Raw genomic sequence first — 20,760 nt, 5'->3', positions numbered from 1 at the left:
TCTTTGTTCTGTGCATTTGCTTGCTTTGGGGTAAATATTTAGAGTCTGTCAAGTTATCCTTCAATCATTTCTTCAGAGCGGAACCCCAGGGCCTACATCTGTAATCCTAGCTATTTAAGAGTCTGAGATCCTGGGGATAGAAGTTCAAGGCCAGGTCGGGCAGTAAAGTCCAATCAACTTCATCTCTTAAAGATTAACCAGAAAAAAATAAAATAACATAAAATAACCAGAAATGACCAGGCTCACTCTTGTAATCCTAGCTACTCAGGAGGCTGAGATCAAAGCCAGCATGGGAAGGAAATTCCATGAGTCTCCAATGAACCGCCAGAAAACCAGAAGCAGAGCTATGGCTCAAACTGGTAGAGTGCTAGTCTTAAGCAAAAGAGCTCAGGGACAGTGCTCAGGCTCTGAGTTCAAGCCCCAGGACTAACAACAACAACAAAAATTAACCAGCAGGAGGCAGACATTGGTGACTCACACCTGTCATTCTAGCTATTCAGGAGGCTGAGATCTGAGGATCACACTTCTAAGTCAGCCTAGCCAAGAAATTCCATGAGATTCTTATCTCCAATGAACCAGCAAAAAGCTGGAAGTAGGGGTATAGCTCAAGTGGTAGAGTGCCAGCCAATGAATGAACAAGCCAAGTGAGAGCAGAAGGCCCTCAGTGCAAGTCCCAATACTGGTATAAAAACAAAGAGAGTAAAACAGAGAGAGAGCACTGGGGAAAGGGACAAGGGAAGAGCACAGTTAGGAAACAGGTGCAGGCAAGTGAGGGGCGGCGGATGATGTTCTCAGGACAGCAAATGGTGGCTGGCCACAGTCACAGGCATTGTTGCCTGGCAGATGCTCTGCTGCTATTTTCCTTGGGGGCAGCTTCCATCCCTCCTTGTGAAATGTTATTAGTCCTGTCCTGAGGAGAAAGGCATGGAGGAGAAACATGTACACTGGAGACAGAAATACCAAGCTTTCCTCCTGGTTTCATAGTGCCTCTGTGTGTGTGTGTGTGTGTGTGTGTGTGTGTGTGTGTGTGTGTGTGTGTGTGTGTGTGTGTGTGTGTGTGTGTGTGTGTGTGTGTGTGTCCTTAGGCTTGAACTCAGGCCTGAGCACTGTCCCTAAGCTTTTTTATTCAAGATTAGCCCTCTACCACTTGGGCCAAAGCTTCATTTCTGGCTTTTTGCTGGTTCATTGGAGATAAGAGTTTCATAGCCTTTCTGCCTGGGCTAGCTTCAAACTGAGATCCTTAGATCTCAGCCTCCTGAGTAGTGAGGGTGACAGGCATGAGACATTGGCACACAGCAAGGCATTTATTTGCATTGCTTATTATATCTGGACATGGCCCTGTTTTCAATCAGGCTGTGATGGTGTTTCTATTAAATTCTGAGTATATGGCCAGGCACCAGTGGCACATACCTGTAATCCTACCTACTCAGGAGGCTGAGATCTCAGGATCCTGATTCAAAGCCAGCTTGGGCATAAAAGCCTATGAGCATCTTATCTCCAGTAAACTACTCAGAAAAAGCCAGAAGTGGCACTGTGGTTCAAGTGGTAGAGGGCTAGCTTTGAGTACAAAGAGGCTCAGGGACAGTGCGTAGGCCCCAGGACTGGCAAAAAAAATAAAAAATGAAGCCTGGGTGTGAGAGCTCACACCTCTAATCCTAGCTATTCAAAAGGCTGAGATCTGAGGATCATGGTTCAAAGCCAGCCTGGGCAGGAAAGTCTGCAAGACTATTTTTTTTTTGGGGGGGGGGGGGAGGTGTCCGGTCGTGGGGCCTGAACTCTGGGCCTGGGCACTGTCCTTCAGCTCTTCAGCTCAAGGCTAGCACTCTACCACTTGAGCCATAGCACCACTTCTGGTTTTTTTCTTTTTGCTTATGTGGTGCTGAGGAATCGAACCCAGGGCCTCAGGCATGCAAGGCAAGTGCTCTACCACTGAGCCACCTTCCCAGCCCCTCTTCAAGACTCTTATCTCCAATAAACCACCAGAAAAACCAGAAGTGGCGCTGTGGCTCAAGTGGTAGGGTGCTAGCCTTGAGCTGAAGAGCTCAGGGACAGTGCCAGGCCCAGAGTTCAAGCTCCAAGACCAAAATAAATAATAAAAAAATAAATTTAAAACTCCTGAACACAAACTTGCTGGTACAAAAGAGTTAACGGGGCACCTAGAAGCAAGGGTGCTGAACTCAAGGCATCTGGCTTTTGCCTAGAAGCTGCCAAACCCCCCTCCACTGCCACCCCTCCAGCAAGTGGCCTCTAGGGGAATAAATAGAATACATAAAACAATCCCTCAGTATCAAGATGAGACAGGCCTGAGTCTTAAATCCTAGCTGGGGGGGAGGGGGAGGGGGTGGAATTGGAGGCATGGCTCAGTTGGTAGGGCGCCAGCCAGTGAGTGAAAAGCATCAGGTACCAAGCTTGAATCCTGATCTCAAGCCAAAATAATAATAATCCTAGCTCTCTGTGCCTTAACCTGGTGACAGAAGGAAGGGCCTAGCCCCTCCATGAAAGGAAATTGGTTCCAACATACCAAACGTGTACAAACACATACACACATGCACACATACTCAGACTGACCTCTGTGAGAATGGGAGGAAGTCAGAAATAAAGGAGGGGGTGGATCACGGGCCAGGTGGCTGCAGGTAAACCAAGCCTCAGATGGCCACAGTCCCTTTATTTACATACTACTACTTCCTATCTGGGAGCCCCACGCCCTCCCCTCAATCTGATCCCAGAATAAAAAGGGAAGTGAGAGGAGGACCAGGGTGACCTGGGTTATCCTCTCATGCCTGTGTCCCCAACATCAGGCTGGGTTCCTAGGAGAAATCTGACCACCAAGAGAGACAAGCTGGCCAGCCAGGAGGCGGGGCATGCCGGAGCCCCGCCCCTGCCCCGCCCTCTCCACCCTCCTGCGCCTGATCTCTTCTGGCCCAGCCCCTGGGAGGAGGGGAGAGAGTCGACCTGCAGAGATGGACGCGGCCAGCACCTGGGCGCTGTTGCTGCTGCTGCTGCTGCTACTGCTGGGAAAACTGGTGACATTGTCACTGTGGGGGACCCGGGCCACCGGCCACCTGCCCCCAGGGCCCACGCCACTGCCTCTACTGGGTAACTTCTTCCAGCTGCGTCCTGGGGCCATCTACTCTGGGCTCATACGGGTGAGTGAGCCTGGCTGGGGGTGGGGAGGGGGTCCCCAAGGCAACGATCTGGCTCTGCGCAGGGAGCAAGGTGGTGGGGGAGAGGGTCCCCTGAGTGCTTAGGCAAAGAAGAAGGCAGGTGCAAGGGGTCTCAGCGTCAAAGGGGACCCTGTAGGCAGGAGTGGTGCTGAGAGGGAAGGGGTGTCCTGCAGAGAGACGATCCTAGGCTAGGAGAAGCCACAGAGTCCTCTAAATGGGGTCAAAGTTGGGGGAGCAGGATCCAGGAGGTAGAAAGGGGTCCACAGCACCCTGGAAAAAGTGGTGGGCAAGGAAGGACCACAAAGAAAAGCCCTGGGGAGGAAGAGCAGCTGATGTGGTTGAGTTGAGCTTGTTGCCAGGAGAGAAATCTTTTTTTCTTTTTTGGTACCAGTCCTGGAGCTTGAATTTAGGGCTTGAGCACTGTCCCTGAGCTATTTTATTGTTCAAGGCTGGTGCTCTACCACTTGAACCACAGGTCCACTTCCAGTTTTTGTTTTTTGTTTTTGTTTTTACTGGTTCATTAGAGAGAAGAGTCTGATAGACCTTCCTGCCCGGGCTGGCTTTGAACCAGGATCCTCCAGATTTCAGCCTCCTGAGTAACTAGGATTACAGGTGTGAGCCACTAGTGCCTGGCTGAGAGGAAGTCTTTTTGAGGGAAGAGCTGAGATAAAGGGAGATCTGGAGGCTTGTTGCAGGCTGGAAGGAGGCTGCTGCCCCAGGCTGAAGGAATTTGCTTTAGAGCCTCCCCAGGGGGGAGGATGGATGGGTTGTAGCTGGGGTTAAGATGAGATCCAGAAGTGCCTGAGACCTGGATGGGAAGTCAGGAGGAGAAGGCAGCCCCAACCTGCCAGGGCGGAGGGGGAAATACTTCCCCCATTCCAAAAGAACCCCTGGTAGCTAGGCATCAGTGACTCACACCTGTAATCTCAGCTACTCAAGTGGCTAAGATATGAGGATTGTGGTTTGAAGTCAGCCCAGGCAGGCAAGTCCGTGAGACTCCTATCTCCAATCAACCACCCAAAAGCCGGAAGTGGAGCTGTGACTCAAACGATAGAACAGTAGTTTTGAGTGAAAAAGCTCAGGAACAGCGCCCAGTCACTGGGTTCAAGCCCCAGGACTGGTTACAAATGCACACACGCACATCCTGCACGCACATGCAGACAGATACACTTGCACACACACATACACATACACAAACCCTCTGGTACTTCAAGGGCACAGAAAGAGGGTGTGGGCAGGACTGAGGGTGGGAGGCGTAGCTTAAGAGGTTGAGGAAGGGGCAGAGTAGGACAGAGACATCTGGAGACCGATGGATAAGATTTGATTTGGGGGGCTGGGAATGTGGCTTAGTGGTAGAGTGTTTTGCCTTCAGGAAACCCTGGGTTCGATTCCTCAGTACCACAGACACAGAAAAGGCCAGATGTGACACTGTAGCTTATGTGGTAGAGTGCTAGCCTTGAGCACAAAAGCGCTGCGGTAGTTCCCAGGAGCTGAGTTCAAATCCTAGGACTAGCACAAAAAAAAAAAAAAAAAACAATTGTGTGTGTATGTTGGTGTGTATCAGTCCTAGGGTTTGAACTGTGAATCTGGGTGCTGTCCCTGAACTTTTGTTGCTCAAGGTTAATGCTCTACTACTTCAGCCACAGCCACAGCCCCACTTCGGGCTTTTTTTTTTTTCTGGTGGTTCATTGGGGACAAACATTCTCACAGACTTTCTTCCCTGGGCTGGCTTTGAACCACGATCCTCCAAACCTCAGCCCCCTGAGCAGTGAGGATGATAGGCATGAGCCACTAGCACCCAGTGAGGATTGGCTAGTTTTGAGCTGGAGAGTGAAAAGTTTGGTTTGCTTTTTGGGGGGAAGAATTGGGGAGGTTAGGAAAGACCACAGCGGCTTTCCACTGGCAGCCCCAGTGCCCTTCACCCCAACACTGTCTCCTTCTGCACCCCCAGCTGAGTAAGAAGTATGGGCCTGTGTTCACGGTGCACCTGGGCCCCTGGCGGCCCGTGGTGGTGCTGGTGGGTCACCAGGCTGTCCAGGAGGCCTTAGGAGATCAGGCCGAGGAATTCCACGGGCGAGGAAGGCTGGAAACCCTGGACCGGACTTTTGACGGACACGGTAAGTGAACAGCCAGGTGACCCCCACACACAGGTGTAAGCATGACTTGCACACAGCTTAGGGCCTGAGATTCCATGTCTGAAAGGGCGGTTCCTGTCCTAGGGCCCGGATGAGGACTGCAGGGGGACTGGGCCTTGTACAGAGGGAGGGGCTTGCTAAGAAATCCTCATGAAAGGAAGACTGAGGAACTTTCCAGGCTCTGGGGATGGATAGGCCAACACTCATAACCTAGAAACCATGCATTGTGCTAAGACATCCCCTGCCAGGCACTGCTGGGGCAGGGCATGGCACAGTGGGGATAAGGGAGATCACACCTGTCATCCTACCTACTCAGGAGGCTAAAATAGGAGGCTTGAGATTCGAGGCCAACCCTGAGCACAGGAGAGTCCATGAAAGAGACTCTATAATGAACCAGCAAAAAAAAAAAGGGTGAGTGAATCTGTGGTTCAAGTGGTAAAGTGCCAGCCTTAGAAGAAAAAAAAAGTTCAGAGATAGCATTCAGGATGTGAGTTCAAGCTCTAGTACTGGCAAAAGAAAAGAAAAGACTGGGAGGGCGGAAGCAGGCACTAGTGGTTCAGCCCTATAATCTTAGATACTCAGGAGGCTGAGATCTGAGGATCACCGTTCAAAGCCAGCCAGGACAGGAGAGTCCATGAGACTCTTATCTCCAGTAAACTACTCAGAAAACCGGAAGTGGTGCTGTGGCTCAAGTGGTAGAGCGCTAGTCTTAAGTTGAAGAGGGACAGAGCCAAGGCCCAGAGTTCAAGCCCTATAACCAACAAAAAAGAGAAAAGGGGAAGGAGGGAAGAAGGAAGGGAAGGGAGAAGGGAGGGGAGGAAATGCAAGAAAAGGCAGAACATGGAATTTGGACATTCACCCCACAATCTCACTATGCTTGGCACCTACACTGAGGTTTTTGTTTTTGTTTTGTTTTTTGGTCCAGTCATGGGGCCTGAACTCTGGCGCTGTCCCTCAGCTCTTCAGCTCAAGGCTAGCGCTCTGCCACTTGAGCCACAGCGCCACTTCCGGCTTTTTTCTTTATGTGGTGCTGAGGAATCGAACCCAGGGCCTCAAGGATGCAAGGCAAGCGCTCTACCACTGAGCCACCTTCCCAGCCCCTCCTATACTGAGTTTTGAGGACCCAGAAGTGACAGACATGTCCTCCTTTCTGTGGGACACAATGCTTTTCATAAGACAGTGGAGGGGGCTGGGAAGGTGGCTCAGTGGTAGAGCGCTTGCCTCCCATGCATGAGGCCCTGGGTTCGATTCCTCAGCACCACATAAACAGAAAAAAAGCCAAAGTGAGGTTGTGGCTGAAGTGGTAAGGCGCTTGCCTTGAGCTGAAGAGCTGAGGGACAGCGCCCAGGCCCAGAGTTCAGCCCCCCACGACCTACAGAAAAATAAATAAATAAGACAGTGGAGGGAGGGACTCGAACTCTAAAATGAGAAGTGCAGGTTTAAGAGCAGGAAACAGAGGCCCGTGCTGGAAGCCAGTAGAGGAGTTCACGGAGGCCTTCATAGAGGAGGTGGCCTCTGAGCTGACCCAGAGGAAGGATGAAAGAAGGTAATCCTGCACGATCAGGGAAGAGGTATGACAGCCCCATCAGGCAGAGCGCCCAGCAGGGACTAAAGGAGGGAACCTGGGGCCGAGATCATGGCATACTTTGTTGGAAATGAGAAGGTCAAAGTCTAAAGGACCCTGGACAGGCAGGGACAGTGAGTCACACATCTGTTTTTGTTGTGTGTGTGTGTTTTTTTCTGGAAACTATAGATTGTTTAATTTTATTATTATTTTGTGTGTATGTGGTAACTGAGGAATCGAACCCAGGGCTTCACGCATGCTAGGCAAGCACTCTACCACTGAGCCACACTCCCAGCCTTTATAGATTTGGTGTGTGTGTGTATACGGTTGTCCACTCTACTAGGATGTGAATCTAGATCCTCAAACTCTAGCTTGGCTTGTTCCATTCAAGGCTAGCTTGCTATCTCATTGAGCCACAGCTCCAACTTTCAGAGTTTTTACTGGTTCATTGGAGATCAGAATCTCACAGATTTTTCCTACCCTGGCTGGCTTCAAACCCCAATCCTCCCATCTCAGCCTCCTGGAGTAGCTTGGATTACAGGTATGAGCTACCACGCTTGGCTGAAACTGTAGATTTTGATAAGAATTGGAACAGAGTTAGTACATTGCTGTGTACTGAAGGCTGCTAGTCTGGTGAGGGAACCCACTAGACACAAAGTGGAGCCCTGGGGTGGGAATTGGGGATGAAGGCACAGGTAGGGGGGATAAGAGGACCAGATTCATGTCCCCTCTGGCCTTGCGCTAGAGGATGGAGAAGGCCAGTTGGGGTGTGTGTTTACTGAGCACCTGCTGTGTCCTTAGTTCTCAAATCAGGCACAGAGGGACGCAGGCAGCTCATTGGGAGGGAAGATCCAGTCCCTTCTTGAGTCTAGCCTTGGCACACAGGGGTTTTCTTCGCCAATGGGGAGCGGTGGAGGCAGCTGAGGAAATTCACGCTGTTGGCCCTGCGGGACCTGGGCGTGGGGAAGCGAGAAGGCGAGGAGCTGATCCAGTCTGAGGTGCACTGTCTGCTGGAGGCATTCCAGAACACAGAAGGTCAGCAGTGTGGGGTCACGGGGCGGGAGGGGGGCACACACTGGATGTGGGGGTGACCTCTAGCCCGGTGCTGGGGACCTGCAGGAGGGAAGGCCTTGGGCTCTAGCCCTTGAGTCAAAGCTCTGCTTCCAGCTTTGGGGCGAGTTATTGGGGATAAGAGGCTCACGGATATGCCTGTCTTGGCTAGCCTCGAACTGCGATCCTCCGATCTCAGCCTCCCCCAGTAGCTAGGTGACAGGCAGCCTTTTTCATCTTTGTCTGTCCATCTGTCTGTCTCTTCATGGTACATCTGCTTCGTTGGGGCTTCCCTGTCCCCAGCTCCATCACCCCCTCCCCTCCCCTCACCACCCGCACAGGACAGCCCTTCGACCCCTCCCTCCTGCTGGCCCAGGCCACTGCTAACATCACCTGCTCCCTCATCTTCGGCCTCCGCTTCCCTTATGAGGATGAGGAGTTCCGGGCTGTGGTCCAGGCTGCCGATGGGACCCTGCGAGGGGTCAGCTCCCCCTGGGGCCAGGTGAGTATGGGGGAACCCTGTGCCAGCCCCCTGCCCCAGGGGTTCCAGCCAGGCCCCTTTGAGAACCACCTCTCTTCCCTCCCCCCTCCACCCTCACCAGGCCTATGAGATGTTCCCCTGGCTCCTGCAGCGCCTGCCGGGCCCCCACAAACAGCTCCAGTGCCACTTAGCCACGCTGGCTGCCTTCGTGGTGAATCAAGTGCAGAGACATCAGGAGAGCCTGGCCACCTTGGGTCCTGCCAGAGACCTGGTGGACGCCTTCCTGCTCAAGATGGCCCAGGTGCAGGGGGGTGGGGCGGGGCTTGGGCTGAGAGTCCCTGGGGATCTAGTCTCTCCCTTCAGGTCCCTGTGACATCGCACCCCCCCTCCCCAAGTGTTGGCCCTTTCCTCGCTTGCCTATTTTTCCTCTCTTCTCCTCTTCCTCCTCTTCCTTCTCCTCCTCCTCCTCCTCTCCTCTTCCTCCTCCTCTTTCTTTTCCTCCTCTTCCTTCTCTTTCATCTTCTCCTATTTCTTCTTTTTCCTCCTCCTCCTCCTTCTTCTCCTCCTCCTCCTCTTCCTCTTCCTCCTTCTCTTCCTCCTCCTCATTCTCCTCCTCCTCTTCCTTCTCTTTCTTCTTCTCCTCCTTCTTCTTTTTCCTCTTCCTCCTTCTTCTTCTCCTTTTCCTCCTCCTCCTCCTCCTCCTCCTCCTCCTCCTCTTCCTCCTCTTCATTCTCCTCCTCCTTCTTTTCCTCCTCTTCCTTCTCTTTCTTCTCCTCTTTCTTCTTTTTCCTCCTCCTCCTTCTTCTTCTCCTTCTTCTCCTTTTCCTTCTCCTCCTCCTCCTCCTCTTCCTCTTCCTCCTTCTCTTCCTCCTCCTCTTCCTCTTCCTCTTCCTCCTCCTCCTCATTCTCCTTCTCCTCTTCCTTCTTTTCTTCTTCTCCTCCTTCTTCTTTTTCCTCCTCCTCCTTCTCCTCCTCCTTCTCCTCCTCCTCATTCTCCTCCTCCTTCTTTTCCTCCTCTTCCTCCTCTTTCTTCTTTTTCCTCCTCCTCCTTCTTCTTCTCCTTCTTCCTCTCCTTCTCCTCCTCCTCCTCTTCCTCCTCCTCCTCCTTCCTTTTGTGGGGCCCTGAGTTCAGGCTGTATGTACCTACAAGTCTCACCTTCAATTCTCACCATTGCTTCACACCATCAGCCTCCCCCGCTACCTGCTCCACTCCCCATCCACATAGTCAGTGAATTTTATATGAATGGCGATCATTTCATTGGGAAAGCTTGTGATTTAAAATGGTATTTGTGGTACTGGGTAAACGTTGCTGGGCTGACCTGGAACCTTAATCCTACTGTCTCCATCTCCTGAATAGCTAGAGTTATTGGATGACCATTCCTGGGGTGGACTGGGGCCTGGGCACTGTTCCTGAGGTTTTGTGCTCAAGGCTGGAGCTCTGCCACTAGAGTCACAGCTCTACTTCCAGCTGTTCGGTGATTCACTGGAGATAAGAGTCTCTCGGGCTTTCCTTCCCAGGCTGGCTGGGGTTTTTTTAATTATTATTCCTGTTTTGATTTTTACTTTTTCAAGATGTGAGTGTGTGTGTGTGTGTGCCTGTATTTGTATGTGTTTTCTTTTCTTATTATTTGTTTTGAGTATTTTGAGGCAGGATCTCAATATGTAGCCTTGGCTGGCCTCAAGCTCACATGATCCTCCTTTCTCTGCCTCCCAAAGTGCTGGGATTACAGGTGTATGCCACCATGCCTGGTTACTTTTTTCTTTTTTTTCTTTTTGTTGTTGTTGTTGGCGGTGGTGGTGGTCATGGGGCTTGATCTCTGGGCCTGGGCACTGTCCCTAAGCTCTTCAGCTCAAGGCAAGCGCTCTACCACCTGAGCCACAGCGCCACTTGTGGTTTTCTGGTGGTTAATTAGAGATAAGAGTCTCATGGACTGTCCTGCTCAGGCTGGCTTTGAACAGTGATCCTCTGATCTCAACCTCCTGAGTAGCTAGGATGACAAGCATGAACCACTAGCTCCCCACTAGCACCTGATACAAACCATTTTCTTTCAATTAAAAAAAAAAAAAGAGGGGCTGGGAAGGTGGCTCAGTGGTAGAGCACTTGCCTTGCACGCATGAGGCCCTGGGTTCGATTCCTTGGCACCATATAAGCAAAAAGAAAAAAAAAAGCCAGAAGTGGCGCTGTGGCTCAAGTGGTAGAACGCTAGCCTTGAGCTGAAGAGGTGAGGGACAGCACCCAGGCCCAGAGTTCAGGCCCCACGACCGGACCCAAAAAAAAAAAAAAAAAAGAACAACTGTTTGTTTTCAGCTAAAATGAGCTACTATCAGGAGACTACCTCACAACTTTGCCTTTTTTTTTTGGTTGTGGGGCTTGAACTCTGGGCCTGCGTGCTGTCCCTCAGCCCTTCAGCTCAAGGCGAGTGCTCTACCACTTGAGCTACAGCGCCACTTCCAGTTTTCTATTGGAGATAAGAGTTTCAGGGACTTTCCTGCCCGGGCTGGCTTTGAACCGCGATCCTCAGATCTCAGCCTCCTGAGTAGCTAGGATGACAGGCGTGAGCCACCGGCGCCCGGCTGCCCATTTATTTTAAAACATTTATTTGACAAAGCGTTCCCGGTCTGCTGTCACCCAGCCCAGCCTGACTCCATTAGGCTCTGACTGTGTTTTCTGATGAGCCTCCTCCCTCTCTCTGGCTTCTCCCAGGAAGAAAAAGACCCAAGCACGGAATTCACAGAGAAGAACTTGCTGATGACAGTCACTTACCTGCTGTTTGCTGGGACTAAAACCATCAGCTCCACCATCTGCTCTGCCCTCCTCCTGCTGCTGAAATACCCTCACATTCAAAGTAAGAGTGGATTCTGAAGCCTCTCATCCTAGCTACTCAGGAGGCTAATATCAGAGGAGCCACAGTTTGAAGCCAGCTGGGGCAGGAAAGTCCATGAGATTTTTTTTTTTTTAACCAATCCTGGGGGTTGAACTCAGGGCCTGGGCACTGTCCCTGAGTTCTTTTGCTCAAGGCTAGCACTCTACCACTTACCCTTCCAGTGCCACTTCCAGTTTTCGGGGGGTTAATTGGAAAAAAAAAAAGAGTTTCATGGACTTTCCTGCCCCAGCTGGCTTCAAACTGCGATCCTCAGATCTCAGCCTCCTGAATAGGATTACAGGCCTGAACCACCAGCACCCCGGCCCATGAGACTCTTATCTCCAATAAATCAGCAAAAAGTCACATGTGGAGCTGTGGCTCAACTGGTAGAGTACTAGCTTTGAGTGAAAAAGCTCAGAGACAGTGCCCAGGCCCTGAGTACCAAAGTACCCCAGGACTAGCACCAAAGAAAATTTTTTTTTCTTGTCAGTCATGGGACCTGAACTCTGGGCCTGGACACTGTCCCTCAGCTCTTCAGCTCAAGGCTAGTGCTCTACCAGTTGAGCCACAGCACCGCTTCCAGCTTTTTCTGCTTATGTGGTGCTGAGGAAGCGAACCCAGGGTTTCATGCATGCAAGGCAAGCACTCTACCACTGAGCCACCTTCCCAGCCCCAAAAGAAAAAATTTTTTAAAGGAGTACCAGAGCCGGGTGCTGGTGGCTCATGCCTGTATGTAATCCTCACTGCTCAGGAGGCTGAGATCTGAAGATCAAATTTCAAAGCCAGCCCAGGCAGGAATATCCATAAAACTCTGATCTCCAATTAACCACCAGAAAATCAGAAGTGGAGCTGTGGCTCAAGCGGTAGAGTGCTAGCCTTGAGCTGAAGAGCTCAGGGACAGCACCTAGGCCTAGAGTTCAAGCCCCACAACCGACCCCAGAAAAAAAAAAAAGGAATACCAGTACACCAGTGGAGAAGGAAAAAGGAATACCAGTATACCAGTGGAGAAGGAGGTGTGTGGCCCCCAGGCAGGGCTGAGAAGGAACCCCCAAAACTCCAGTATTTCCAAGTTAGGCAGCTGTGTTCAATGCACAAGCCAGAGAGGTGGCTTGTGGCCTTGAAAATGAGACTGGGTGGGGCTGGGAAGGTGGCTCAGTGGTAGAGCGCTTGCCTTGCATGCCTGAGGCCCTGGGTTCGACTCCTCAGCACCACATAAGCAGAAAGAAAAAAAGCCGGAAGTGGCGCTGTGGCTCAAGTGGTAGAGCGCTAGCCTTGAGCTGAAGAGCCGACAGACAGCGTCTAGGCCCAGAGTTCAGGCCCCACGACCGGACCCAAAAAAAAAAAAAAAAAAGAAAGAAAAGAAAAAGAAAATGAGACTGGGTGACAATGGGCAGGAGCAATTGTGACTTTTTTTTTTTTCGGGTCCGGTTGTGGGGCCTGAACTCTGGGCCTGGGCGCTGTCCCTCGGCTCTTCAGCTCAAGGCTAGCGCTCTACCACTTGAGTCACAATGCCACTTCCGGCTTTCTTCTTTTTGCTTATGTGGTGCTGAGGAATCGAACCCAGGGCCTCATGCATGCAAGGCAAGCGCTCTACCACTGAGCCACCTTCCCAGCCCCCAATTGTGACTTTAGACCAGGACCTCTGGGCCTCAGTTTCCTCATCAGGAAAATGGAGGTTAAAATTGGAGGGTACCCACAAACAGCATTACTAGTGGGATTTAGATGCACCCACATACAAGTCTGTCCAGGCCTGTCCCCCATGCTAGCCTCACCTCCAGATGACTGCTACCCAAAGAAGATGAGACTTCTGAGAGAAGAATCGCGGGGTCCCCCCCACCCCTGACCCTCAACCCTCCTGTCCCACATAGAGCGCGTGCGTGAGGAGCTAGCACGGGAGCTGGGGGGCAGCCGGGCCCCCAGCCTGGGTGACCGTGCCCGCCTTCCCTACACCGACGCTGTCCTGCACGAAGCCCAGCGGCTGCTGGCCCTGGTGCCCATGGGCATCCCCCACACCCTCACTAGGACCACCCACTTCCGGGGGTACACCCTGCCCCAGGTAGGTGTGCAGTGGCCTCGGCCCAGTACATCTGAACTGTCTGTCTGTCTCCCCTGTCAACACCTCTTTCCTTCCTTCCCTCTTTCTCCCTCCCTCCCTCTTTCCACCTCTCCCTCTCCCCTCTTCTTCCATATTTTCCCCCTTTCTCCCCTCCCTTTCCCCTTTCTCTTTCTCTCCTTCCCTTTTTCTCCCTCTCTCCTATCTCTCCCTCCATCTTTTCCTCTCTCCCTTCTCTCCCCCTCCCTCCCACTCCTCCTTCTCCTTTTCTAATCCCTGTCTTTCTCCTCTCTCTCTCTCTCTCTCTCTCTCCCTCCACCTTCTCTCTTCTCCCATCTCATTGGAGAGCCAATTCCAACATGCCACCACCAGGGGGCGCTGTATCCCAGATCCTGGCAGCTAAACTACTCGGAGCTCTGCTATTTCTAGTTGAGACGCGGCTTCATCGAAGACTCCATTTTCCTGTCCTCCTTTTTCTAAATTAGAAGCAATAATGATGTGAACTCGGAGCTGTAAGAAAATGCCTGTAAGGCATCAAGTCAGCTCCGGCTGGCAGGGGTCAGGGAGTATTCTAGGTCCAGGGCAGTGGTAATAGGTCATGATAGCAAAATCATGGATGTCCAACCACACTCACAGCAAGACTTCCAGTCCCTCCCATACGTCAATTTTCTCTCTGTGACCCTGCACCGTCATCGTGTGCACATTCCAGGTGAGGAAACCGAGTTCTCAAAGTTAGAAAACTTTTTATGGTTTTGTGGTGGTGGTGGTTGTTTCTTGTCAGCTGTGGGTCTTGAACTCTGGGCCTGGGCTCTGTCCCTCAGCTCTTCAGCTCAAGGCTAGCACTCTACCACCTGATCCACAGTGCCATTTCCGGTTTTCTGGTGGTTAATTGGAGATAAGAGTCTCACGGACGTTCCTACCCAGGCTGGCTTTGAACCGTGATCCTCAGATCTCAGCCTCTTGAGTAGCTAGGATGACAGGTGTGAGCTGCCAATGCCTGGCAGATAACTTATGTTTACCCAGCCATGGAGCCCAGGAAAGTCTACCCTGTAGCTAAACACCCCCTGTCTTTTGTTTACTCTAACAGCATTAACAAGGCCCTACCTATTCCTGGGGTCCCCCCAAGCCCAATGAGCCCAATTCCCCGACCCCACCCTCCCCTACCTGCCTTTCCTCTATATGGAGAAACCCCAGGAACAGAGGAGCTCTGAGCTACATGTACCAAATTTTGGGCAGGAGGAGCCTTGTTTCCCTGCTTCAAAGACTCAAGCTGCGGAAAAAGTAGACTCAGACATTCTGCAGAGATGGACTTCATTATGATTTTTGTGCCCATACTAAGGTTTGAACTCAGGGCCTCACATTCTTACTTGGCCTTTTCCACTCAAGGCTGATGCTCTACCACTTGAGCCACAGCTCCATTTCCAACTTTTTGGTAGTTTATTGGAGATAAGAGTTTCAGGGATTTTCCTGCCCAGGCTGGCTTTGAAACAGGATTCTCAGATCTCAGCCTCCTGAATAGCTAGGATGACAGACGTGAGCCACCCTCACCCTAAGCCTCAGTCTCCCTTTTCTTTTCCTTTCTTTCTTTCTTTCTTTCTTTCTCACTCTATTGCTTGAGCTACCAACTTACTTCCAGATTTTTTTTGCTTTTTTCTTTTCCTTTTCTTTTTCTTTTTCCTTTTTTTGGTGGCTCATTGGAGACAGCCAGGTGCCACTGACTCACGCCTGTCATCCTAGCTACTCAGGAGACTGAGATCTGAGGATCACTGTTCAAAGCCAGCCTGGGTAGGAAAATCCATGAGATTCTTAGCTCCAATGGCCCACTTAGAAAACTGGAAGTGGCACTGTGGGTGAAGTGGTAGAGTGCTAGCCTTGAGCTGAAGAGCTGAGGGACAGCACCCAGGCCCAGAGTTCAAGCCCCACGACTGACAAAAAAGAAAAAAGGAAGGAAGGAAGGAAGGAAAGAATCTGCAGTCCTTTTTCCTTAGCACCCTGAGGGCTGGGATTACAAGTACGCACTACCATACCTGGTTACCCCATCTTTAAAATGGGGATATTATCCATAATTACCTCAAAAGACTCAATGAAGAAAAGGGGGAGAGGGAGAGAGAGAGGGGGAACACAAGTGTTATCTGTGAGATCACACACATGGCTGTCCGTGATAAACACTGATTTGGGGATTTGGGGGTGTGCCTGACTAGCACTGGGATCTCGGGACTGTGCGATGTTTTCTTGTCCCCTCAGGGCACTGAGGTCTTCCCTCTTCTTGGCTCTGTCTTGCATGACCCCAACTTCTTCAAGCAACCAGAAGAGTTCAACCCAGGCCATTTCCTGGATGCAGATGGAAAGTTCCGGAAGCCTGAGGCCTTCCTGCCTTTCTCCTTAGGTATCTGCTGACCCTGGAATCTAAGCAGAAGGCTGACCCCCTTGGGTCATCCCAGTACATTCACTATCCCCAGGACTCCTGCTGGCTCCCCCTGCAGGCCGGGTCGGGAACAGCCATGACTCAGTCCTGTCTCTTTCCTTGCCAGGCAAACGCGTGTGTCTCGGGGAGGGCCTGGCACGGGCCGAGCTCTTTCTCTTCTTCACCGCCATCTTGCAGGCCTTCTCCCTCGAGAGCCCATGCTCACCCAGTGCCCTGAGTCTCCAGCCGGCCATCAGCGGCCTTTTCAATATTCCTGCCACCTTCCAGCTGCAGGTCCGGCCTGTTGACCTCTCCTGATGAAGGAGGAGGAGGATTTCAGGCGTGTGCTACTATGAACAGAGTCCATCTGGGATCATTAAGTATATGCACAGATAATACACCGGTCACACATGCCGTGTGACTCTGTGTGTTCACAACCCACATAAACAACTCACTAGCTTTACAGCCCTCCATCCTGCCTTCATTGCCAATTAGTGCTGCCATCGCTGGGCACCGGCCACTCACTGCAATCATATCACGCACTGTCCACACACGGCACCATCTCGCCCCCCCCAGCAGCTTTCTGCTCAGACCTCCTTGGACCACTGAAGCAATCCCCAGCCCCCTCTCTGCCCTTTGATCATCCAACACCATCCTCAACCCCCTTTTTTTTTGTAACTCACTGTCCCAAATACAATTCTTTCCTCCTTGGTTTTTGTTTGTGTGTTTGGGTTTTAGTATTATTAGTATTTGGCTCTTTTCTTTTTGTCCAAGACTGAGATTCAAACTCCATATCTGATGCTTGCTTTTGCTCACTAGCTGCCACCCTACCACCTGAGCCATATCTCCATTTCCTGGGTTTGGGTTTGTGTTGGATCGGAGGGGGGGAGCATAAGGGGGGTTGGGTTGGTTTAGTTTGGTTTGGTCCGTTGTGTGGCTTGAACTCTGGGCCTGGGTGCTGTCCCTTAGCTCTTCAACTCAAGGCTAGCACTCTACCACTTGAACCACAGCACCACTTCTAGTTTTCTGGTGGTTAATTAGAGGTAAAAGTCCCATGGACTTTTCTGCCCAGGCTGGCTTTGAATCATGATCCTCAGATCTCAGTCTCCTGAGTAGATAGGATTACAGGTGTGAGCCACCAGCACTTGGCGGGAATGAAGTTTTTCATACAGTCCAGCTGGCTTTGAACTCCCAAAGGCTGGTATTACAGGAATGTACTGATACACCCAGCTATCCATAGAATTTGGACACAAACCACTCAGACCCAAAGAACATGACCATCCCATCCCAGCTTATGGAATATTAATAGGGGCTCCAGCCCAGTGCCTGTGGTTCATTCCTGTAATCCTAGCTACTTAGAAGGCTGAGATCTGAGGATCACAGTTCAAAGCCAGCCTGGACAGTCCATGAGCCTCTTATCTCCAAGGAACCACCAGAAAACAGGAAGTGGTGCTGTGGTAGAACACTAGCCTTGAGTTAAAAAGCTCAGGGTCAGAGTCCAGACCCTGAGTTCAAACCCCATGACTGACAAAAATAAAAAGCCCAAAGTAGAGCTGTGGCTCAAGGGGTAGAACATCACCCACGAGCGAAATAGCTCAGGGATAGCGCCTAAGCCCTGAGTTCAAGCCCAATGGCCAGCACAAAATTAATTAATCAAGGGCTATAGCTCCACCCCTCCATGCACACCCCCCACACACATAGATACTGCCATCCACATCCACAGATCCTACACTGAATTTTAGACCCCGTGCAAAGGGGTAAAGCCCTAAGCAATGGCCAGGTTCAAACCCTGAGTCACAGAAAAGGCCAGATGCAAACTGTTTAGGATTAAAGGTCCCTGGTGTGGGGATTGTAGGGGTTGTTTTTGTTTTTTAGAAATGCTTGTTTCTCCTCCCCATCCCCTCCTGCTCCCCAGACAGGGCCCGGAGTACTTGTGCAAGGGGTGTCTGGCTGTAGTAAGGAAGAGGTGGGGATGAGGGAGTCCGCCCCTCCCTAGAGGCCAGGCGGGAGCTGAAAAATACGGTCACCACCCACTCTGGCTGTTGACCTCAGAAGCAGATGTGGAGCTGTGGGGAGTTGGGGGGGAGGGGTCGGAGGGGAGCCGGGAGGGATGGGGCTGGGACTGTTCTACTTTCTTTGTTGCGGGGTGGGAAGAGTCTAAAGCCAATAGAATGAGACCCTGAAGCATCTGGAGCCCCCCTCTCCCCCCACCACCACCACTTTGGCCACTTTGGCCTCTTGGCCCCCTTCCCCGACTATCTCCTGCCTTGCATTCACTAGGAAACCAAATTATCAAGTGCGGAAGTTTGAACACATATCCCGAAGGTCAAACGATGGGATGGACCCCCTCCTCCATCTCTACCCCCCCTACTCCCCCCCACCCCTTGTCCTGGCCCAGTTTCATTAATTGTCATCAACTCCACTTGGGTAGGTGGTTTAGGGACACAGTGCTTGCTGGACAGGGGAGAGGCTTCATCTAGGCAAAGATTTAAAATCAAATAACCTCTTCTTATTTCATCTGTTTTGTGTGTGTGTATGTGTGCACGCACACATGCACTTATGCGTGTGCAGGTCTAGGGCTTGAACTCAGAGCCTCAGCACTGCCCTTTCTTTAGCTTTTTCTTTTTCTTTTTTTTCTTTCTTTCTTTCTTTCTTTTTTTTTTTTGGCCAGCTTGGGGCTTGAACTCTGGGCCTGGGCGCTGTCCCTATGCTCTTCAGATCAAGGATAGCGATCCACCACTTGAGCCACAGCACCACTTCCGGTTTTCTGGTGGTTTATTGGAGATTAAGAGTCTCACAGACTTCCTGCCGGGACTGACTTTGAACCGTGATCTTCAGATCTCAGCCTCCTAAGTAGCCAGGATTACAGGCGTGAGCTACCAGCGCCTGGATCCCTTTGGCTTTTTCACTCAAGGCTAGTGCTCTACCACTTGAGCCATAGCACCACTTCCAGTTTTCTGGTGGTTCATTGGAGATCAAGAGTCTCAGGGGCTTTCTCTGCCCCGGCTGGCTTTGAACCATAATCCTCAGATCTCAGCCTCCTGAGTAGCTAGGATGACAGGCGTGAGCCCCTGGCATCTGGCTTATCTATCATTCATTTAAAGTTATGGTAAGGCAAATCTCAGAAAATAATTGAACAAGCATTTATTTTAAACATTTTCTTCTGGCAACTTCTTTTTTGTTGGTGGTGGTGGTGGTGGGGCTTGAATTCTGGGCCTGGGTACTGTCCCTCAGCTCTTCAGCTCAAGGCTAACACTCTACCACTTGAGCCACAGCATCACTTCCAGTTTTCTGGTGGTTCATTGGAGATAAGAGTCTCATGGAGTTTCCTGCCCGGGCTGACTTTGAACAGCGATCCTCAGATCTAAGCCTTCTGAGTAGCTAGGATTATAGGCATGAGCCACCAAAGCCTGGCTATATTCTGGAAACTTCTATACACACACACAGCAGAACTGAGGGAATTGATAGAGAACACCAGGCCTGTGTCCCAGATTTTCCCATGGTTCAGCTGCATGCTTGGTGACAGGTCTGTCGGCCTGTTCATCTAGCTCAGCTGTTGTAATATCGGTAGTGAGTCTTGAACTCAGGGCTGCACACTCTCATTTGGCTTTTTCCACTCAAGGCTGATGCTGCGCCACTTAAGCCACATCTCCAGCCTTGATTTGGGCTGCTGACTATCTTAGAGATGGAGTCTTACAAAACTCCTGCCCAGGATGGCTTTGCACTATGACCGTCCAGATGTTACCCAGGAGAAAACGATAGCTAATGATATATAGATTCGAATTTTTACTTAAATTGAACTAAGTTAAATTTGGAGATAAGAGTCCAGCAAAGTCTTCTGCCCAAGTTAGCTTTGTGTTGTTGGGTTGGTTTTTTTTAAATGTAATTTTGGTTTTTGGTCTTTTTCTTTTTTGGTGCTGGGGATTGAACTCAGGATGTTGCACTTGCTAGGCAAGTGCTTTGCCACTGAGCTACATCCCAGCCCCCAGGCTGGCTTTGACTCATGATCTTCAGATCTCAGCCTCTTGAGTAGCTAGGATGACAGGTGTGAGCCATCAGCAGGGGGCTGCTTCAAGGAGAGACAGGGAGACAGAGAGAAGAGACAGAGATAGAGAGCACTGGTAGCTCATGCCTGTCATCCATCCTACCTACTCAGGAGGATTGAGGTTCGAACTTTCCAGCCTGGGCAGGAAAGTCCACAAGACTCTTATTTCTAATTAACTATCCATCCAAAAACCAGAAGTCAAGCTATGGCTGGAAGTGGTAGAGCACTAGCCTTGAGCAGAAGAGCTCAGGGACAGCACCCAGGTCCTGACTGAGTTCAAGCCCTACTACCAACTTAAAAAGAACAGAAAAGAATTTTTGTGATCAGCCCCAGGTGAAGCTCAGCCTAGCTGGCTGTTACGTCAAATCTGGTTGTGCAAGGGTCCCTGTGACAGACAATGATGTCACTTGAGGGTGGCTGGCTAGAGAAGTTCAACCTCTTTTGTTGGACAGGGTGCTCAGCTCTTGTCACAAGAGGTGGTCTACAGGTGCTGTCGCTGGATTCCGAAGCGATTACAGGAGACAGAGCTTCGGTTAAGGTCACAGATGGTGACAGAGGCAGCGATGCTAAACTTCCCTCCCATTTTCAGGCGGGCACAGGGTCATCTTGTGCCAAACACAGGAGGCCTGCTACTAAAAGCCCTGCAGGGTCGGGGTGGGGGAGCCAGGGGGGCACAGGATGCACAATCCCTGGGGAGGCACAAATGCAGAGTCCTGGGTACCAAGCTATGTTCCCCAGGTAAGGGTAAGAAACTGCGCATGTGTGGACCCAGCCCCACATAAGGGTGAAAGCGTGTACTGCGTAAGCTGCGTGCCCCACATCAGTGGGAGAGAAACTGCGCGTGCGTGAACCTCCGTTGACCACTACTAGCCAGCCGTTTGGAACCTGTGTTAGCCCCATCTGATGGCTGGACACACTGGGACCCCAGAGGCTGGTTACTGACCTGCCTTCATACTGCTAGGGCTTACGGCTAGGCTTTCAGGTAGAGCCTGTGGACACC

At 51.2% G+C, this 20,760-nt stretch overlaps 1 protein-coding gene across 1 annotated transcript; it reads left to right on the top strand.

The window, feature by feature from the left end:
• Positions 1-2,952: 2,952 nt before the first annotated feature.
• On the top strand, positions 2,953-16,429 carry LOC122097473 (cytochrome P450 2S1). The gene is made up of 9 exons (XM_042667989.1): positions 2,953-3,146; positions 5,116-5,281; positions 7,749-7,898; positions 8,255-8,415; positions 8,516-8,695; positions 11,099-11,240; positions 13,127-13,314; positions 15,556-15,697; positions 15,843-16,429. Exons 1-9 carry the CDS (start codon positions 2,961-2,963, stop codon positions 16,031-16,033), a joined length of 1,506 nt encoding a protein of 501 aa, XP_042523923.1. The 5' UTR covers positions 2,953-2,960; the 3' UTR covers positions 16,034-16,429.
• Positions 16,430-20,760: the final 4,331 nt, after the last annotated feature.

Source organism: Dipodomys spectabilis, unplaced genomic scaffold (assembly GCF_019054845.1).
Source record: "Dipodomys spectabilis isolate Male_0828 unplaced genomic scaffold, ASM1905484v1 ptg000422l, whole genome shotgun sequence".
In the NCBI taxonomy this organism is placed as follows: Eukaryota; Metazoa; Chordata; class Mammalia; order Rodentia; family Heteromyidae; genus Dipodomys; species Dipodomys spectabilis.
This window is presented reverse-complemented; position numbering and strand designations above follow the sequence as displayed.

What these genes read in the sequence shown, in the direction of transcription:
- LOC122097473 (XM_042667989.1), top strand. Translation starts at nt 2,961, where the DNA reads ATGGACGCGGCCAGCACCTGGGCGCTGTTGCTGCTGCTGCTGCTGCTA. An exon ending in TCAGCTCCCCCTGGGGCCAG is followed by an intron (nt 8,416 to 8,515) that starts GTGAGTATGGGG and finishes CACCCTCACCAG; the next exon opens with GCCTATGAGATGTTCCCCTG. An exon ending in CTTCCTGCCTTTCTCCTTAG is followed by an intron (nt 15,698 to 15,842) that starts GTATCTGCTGAC and finishes TTTCCTTGCCAG; the next exon opens with GCAAACGCGTGTGTCTCGGG.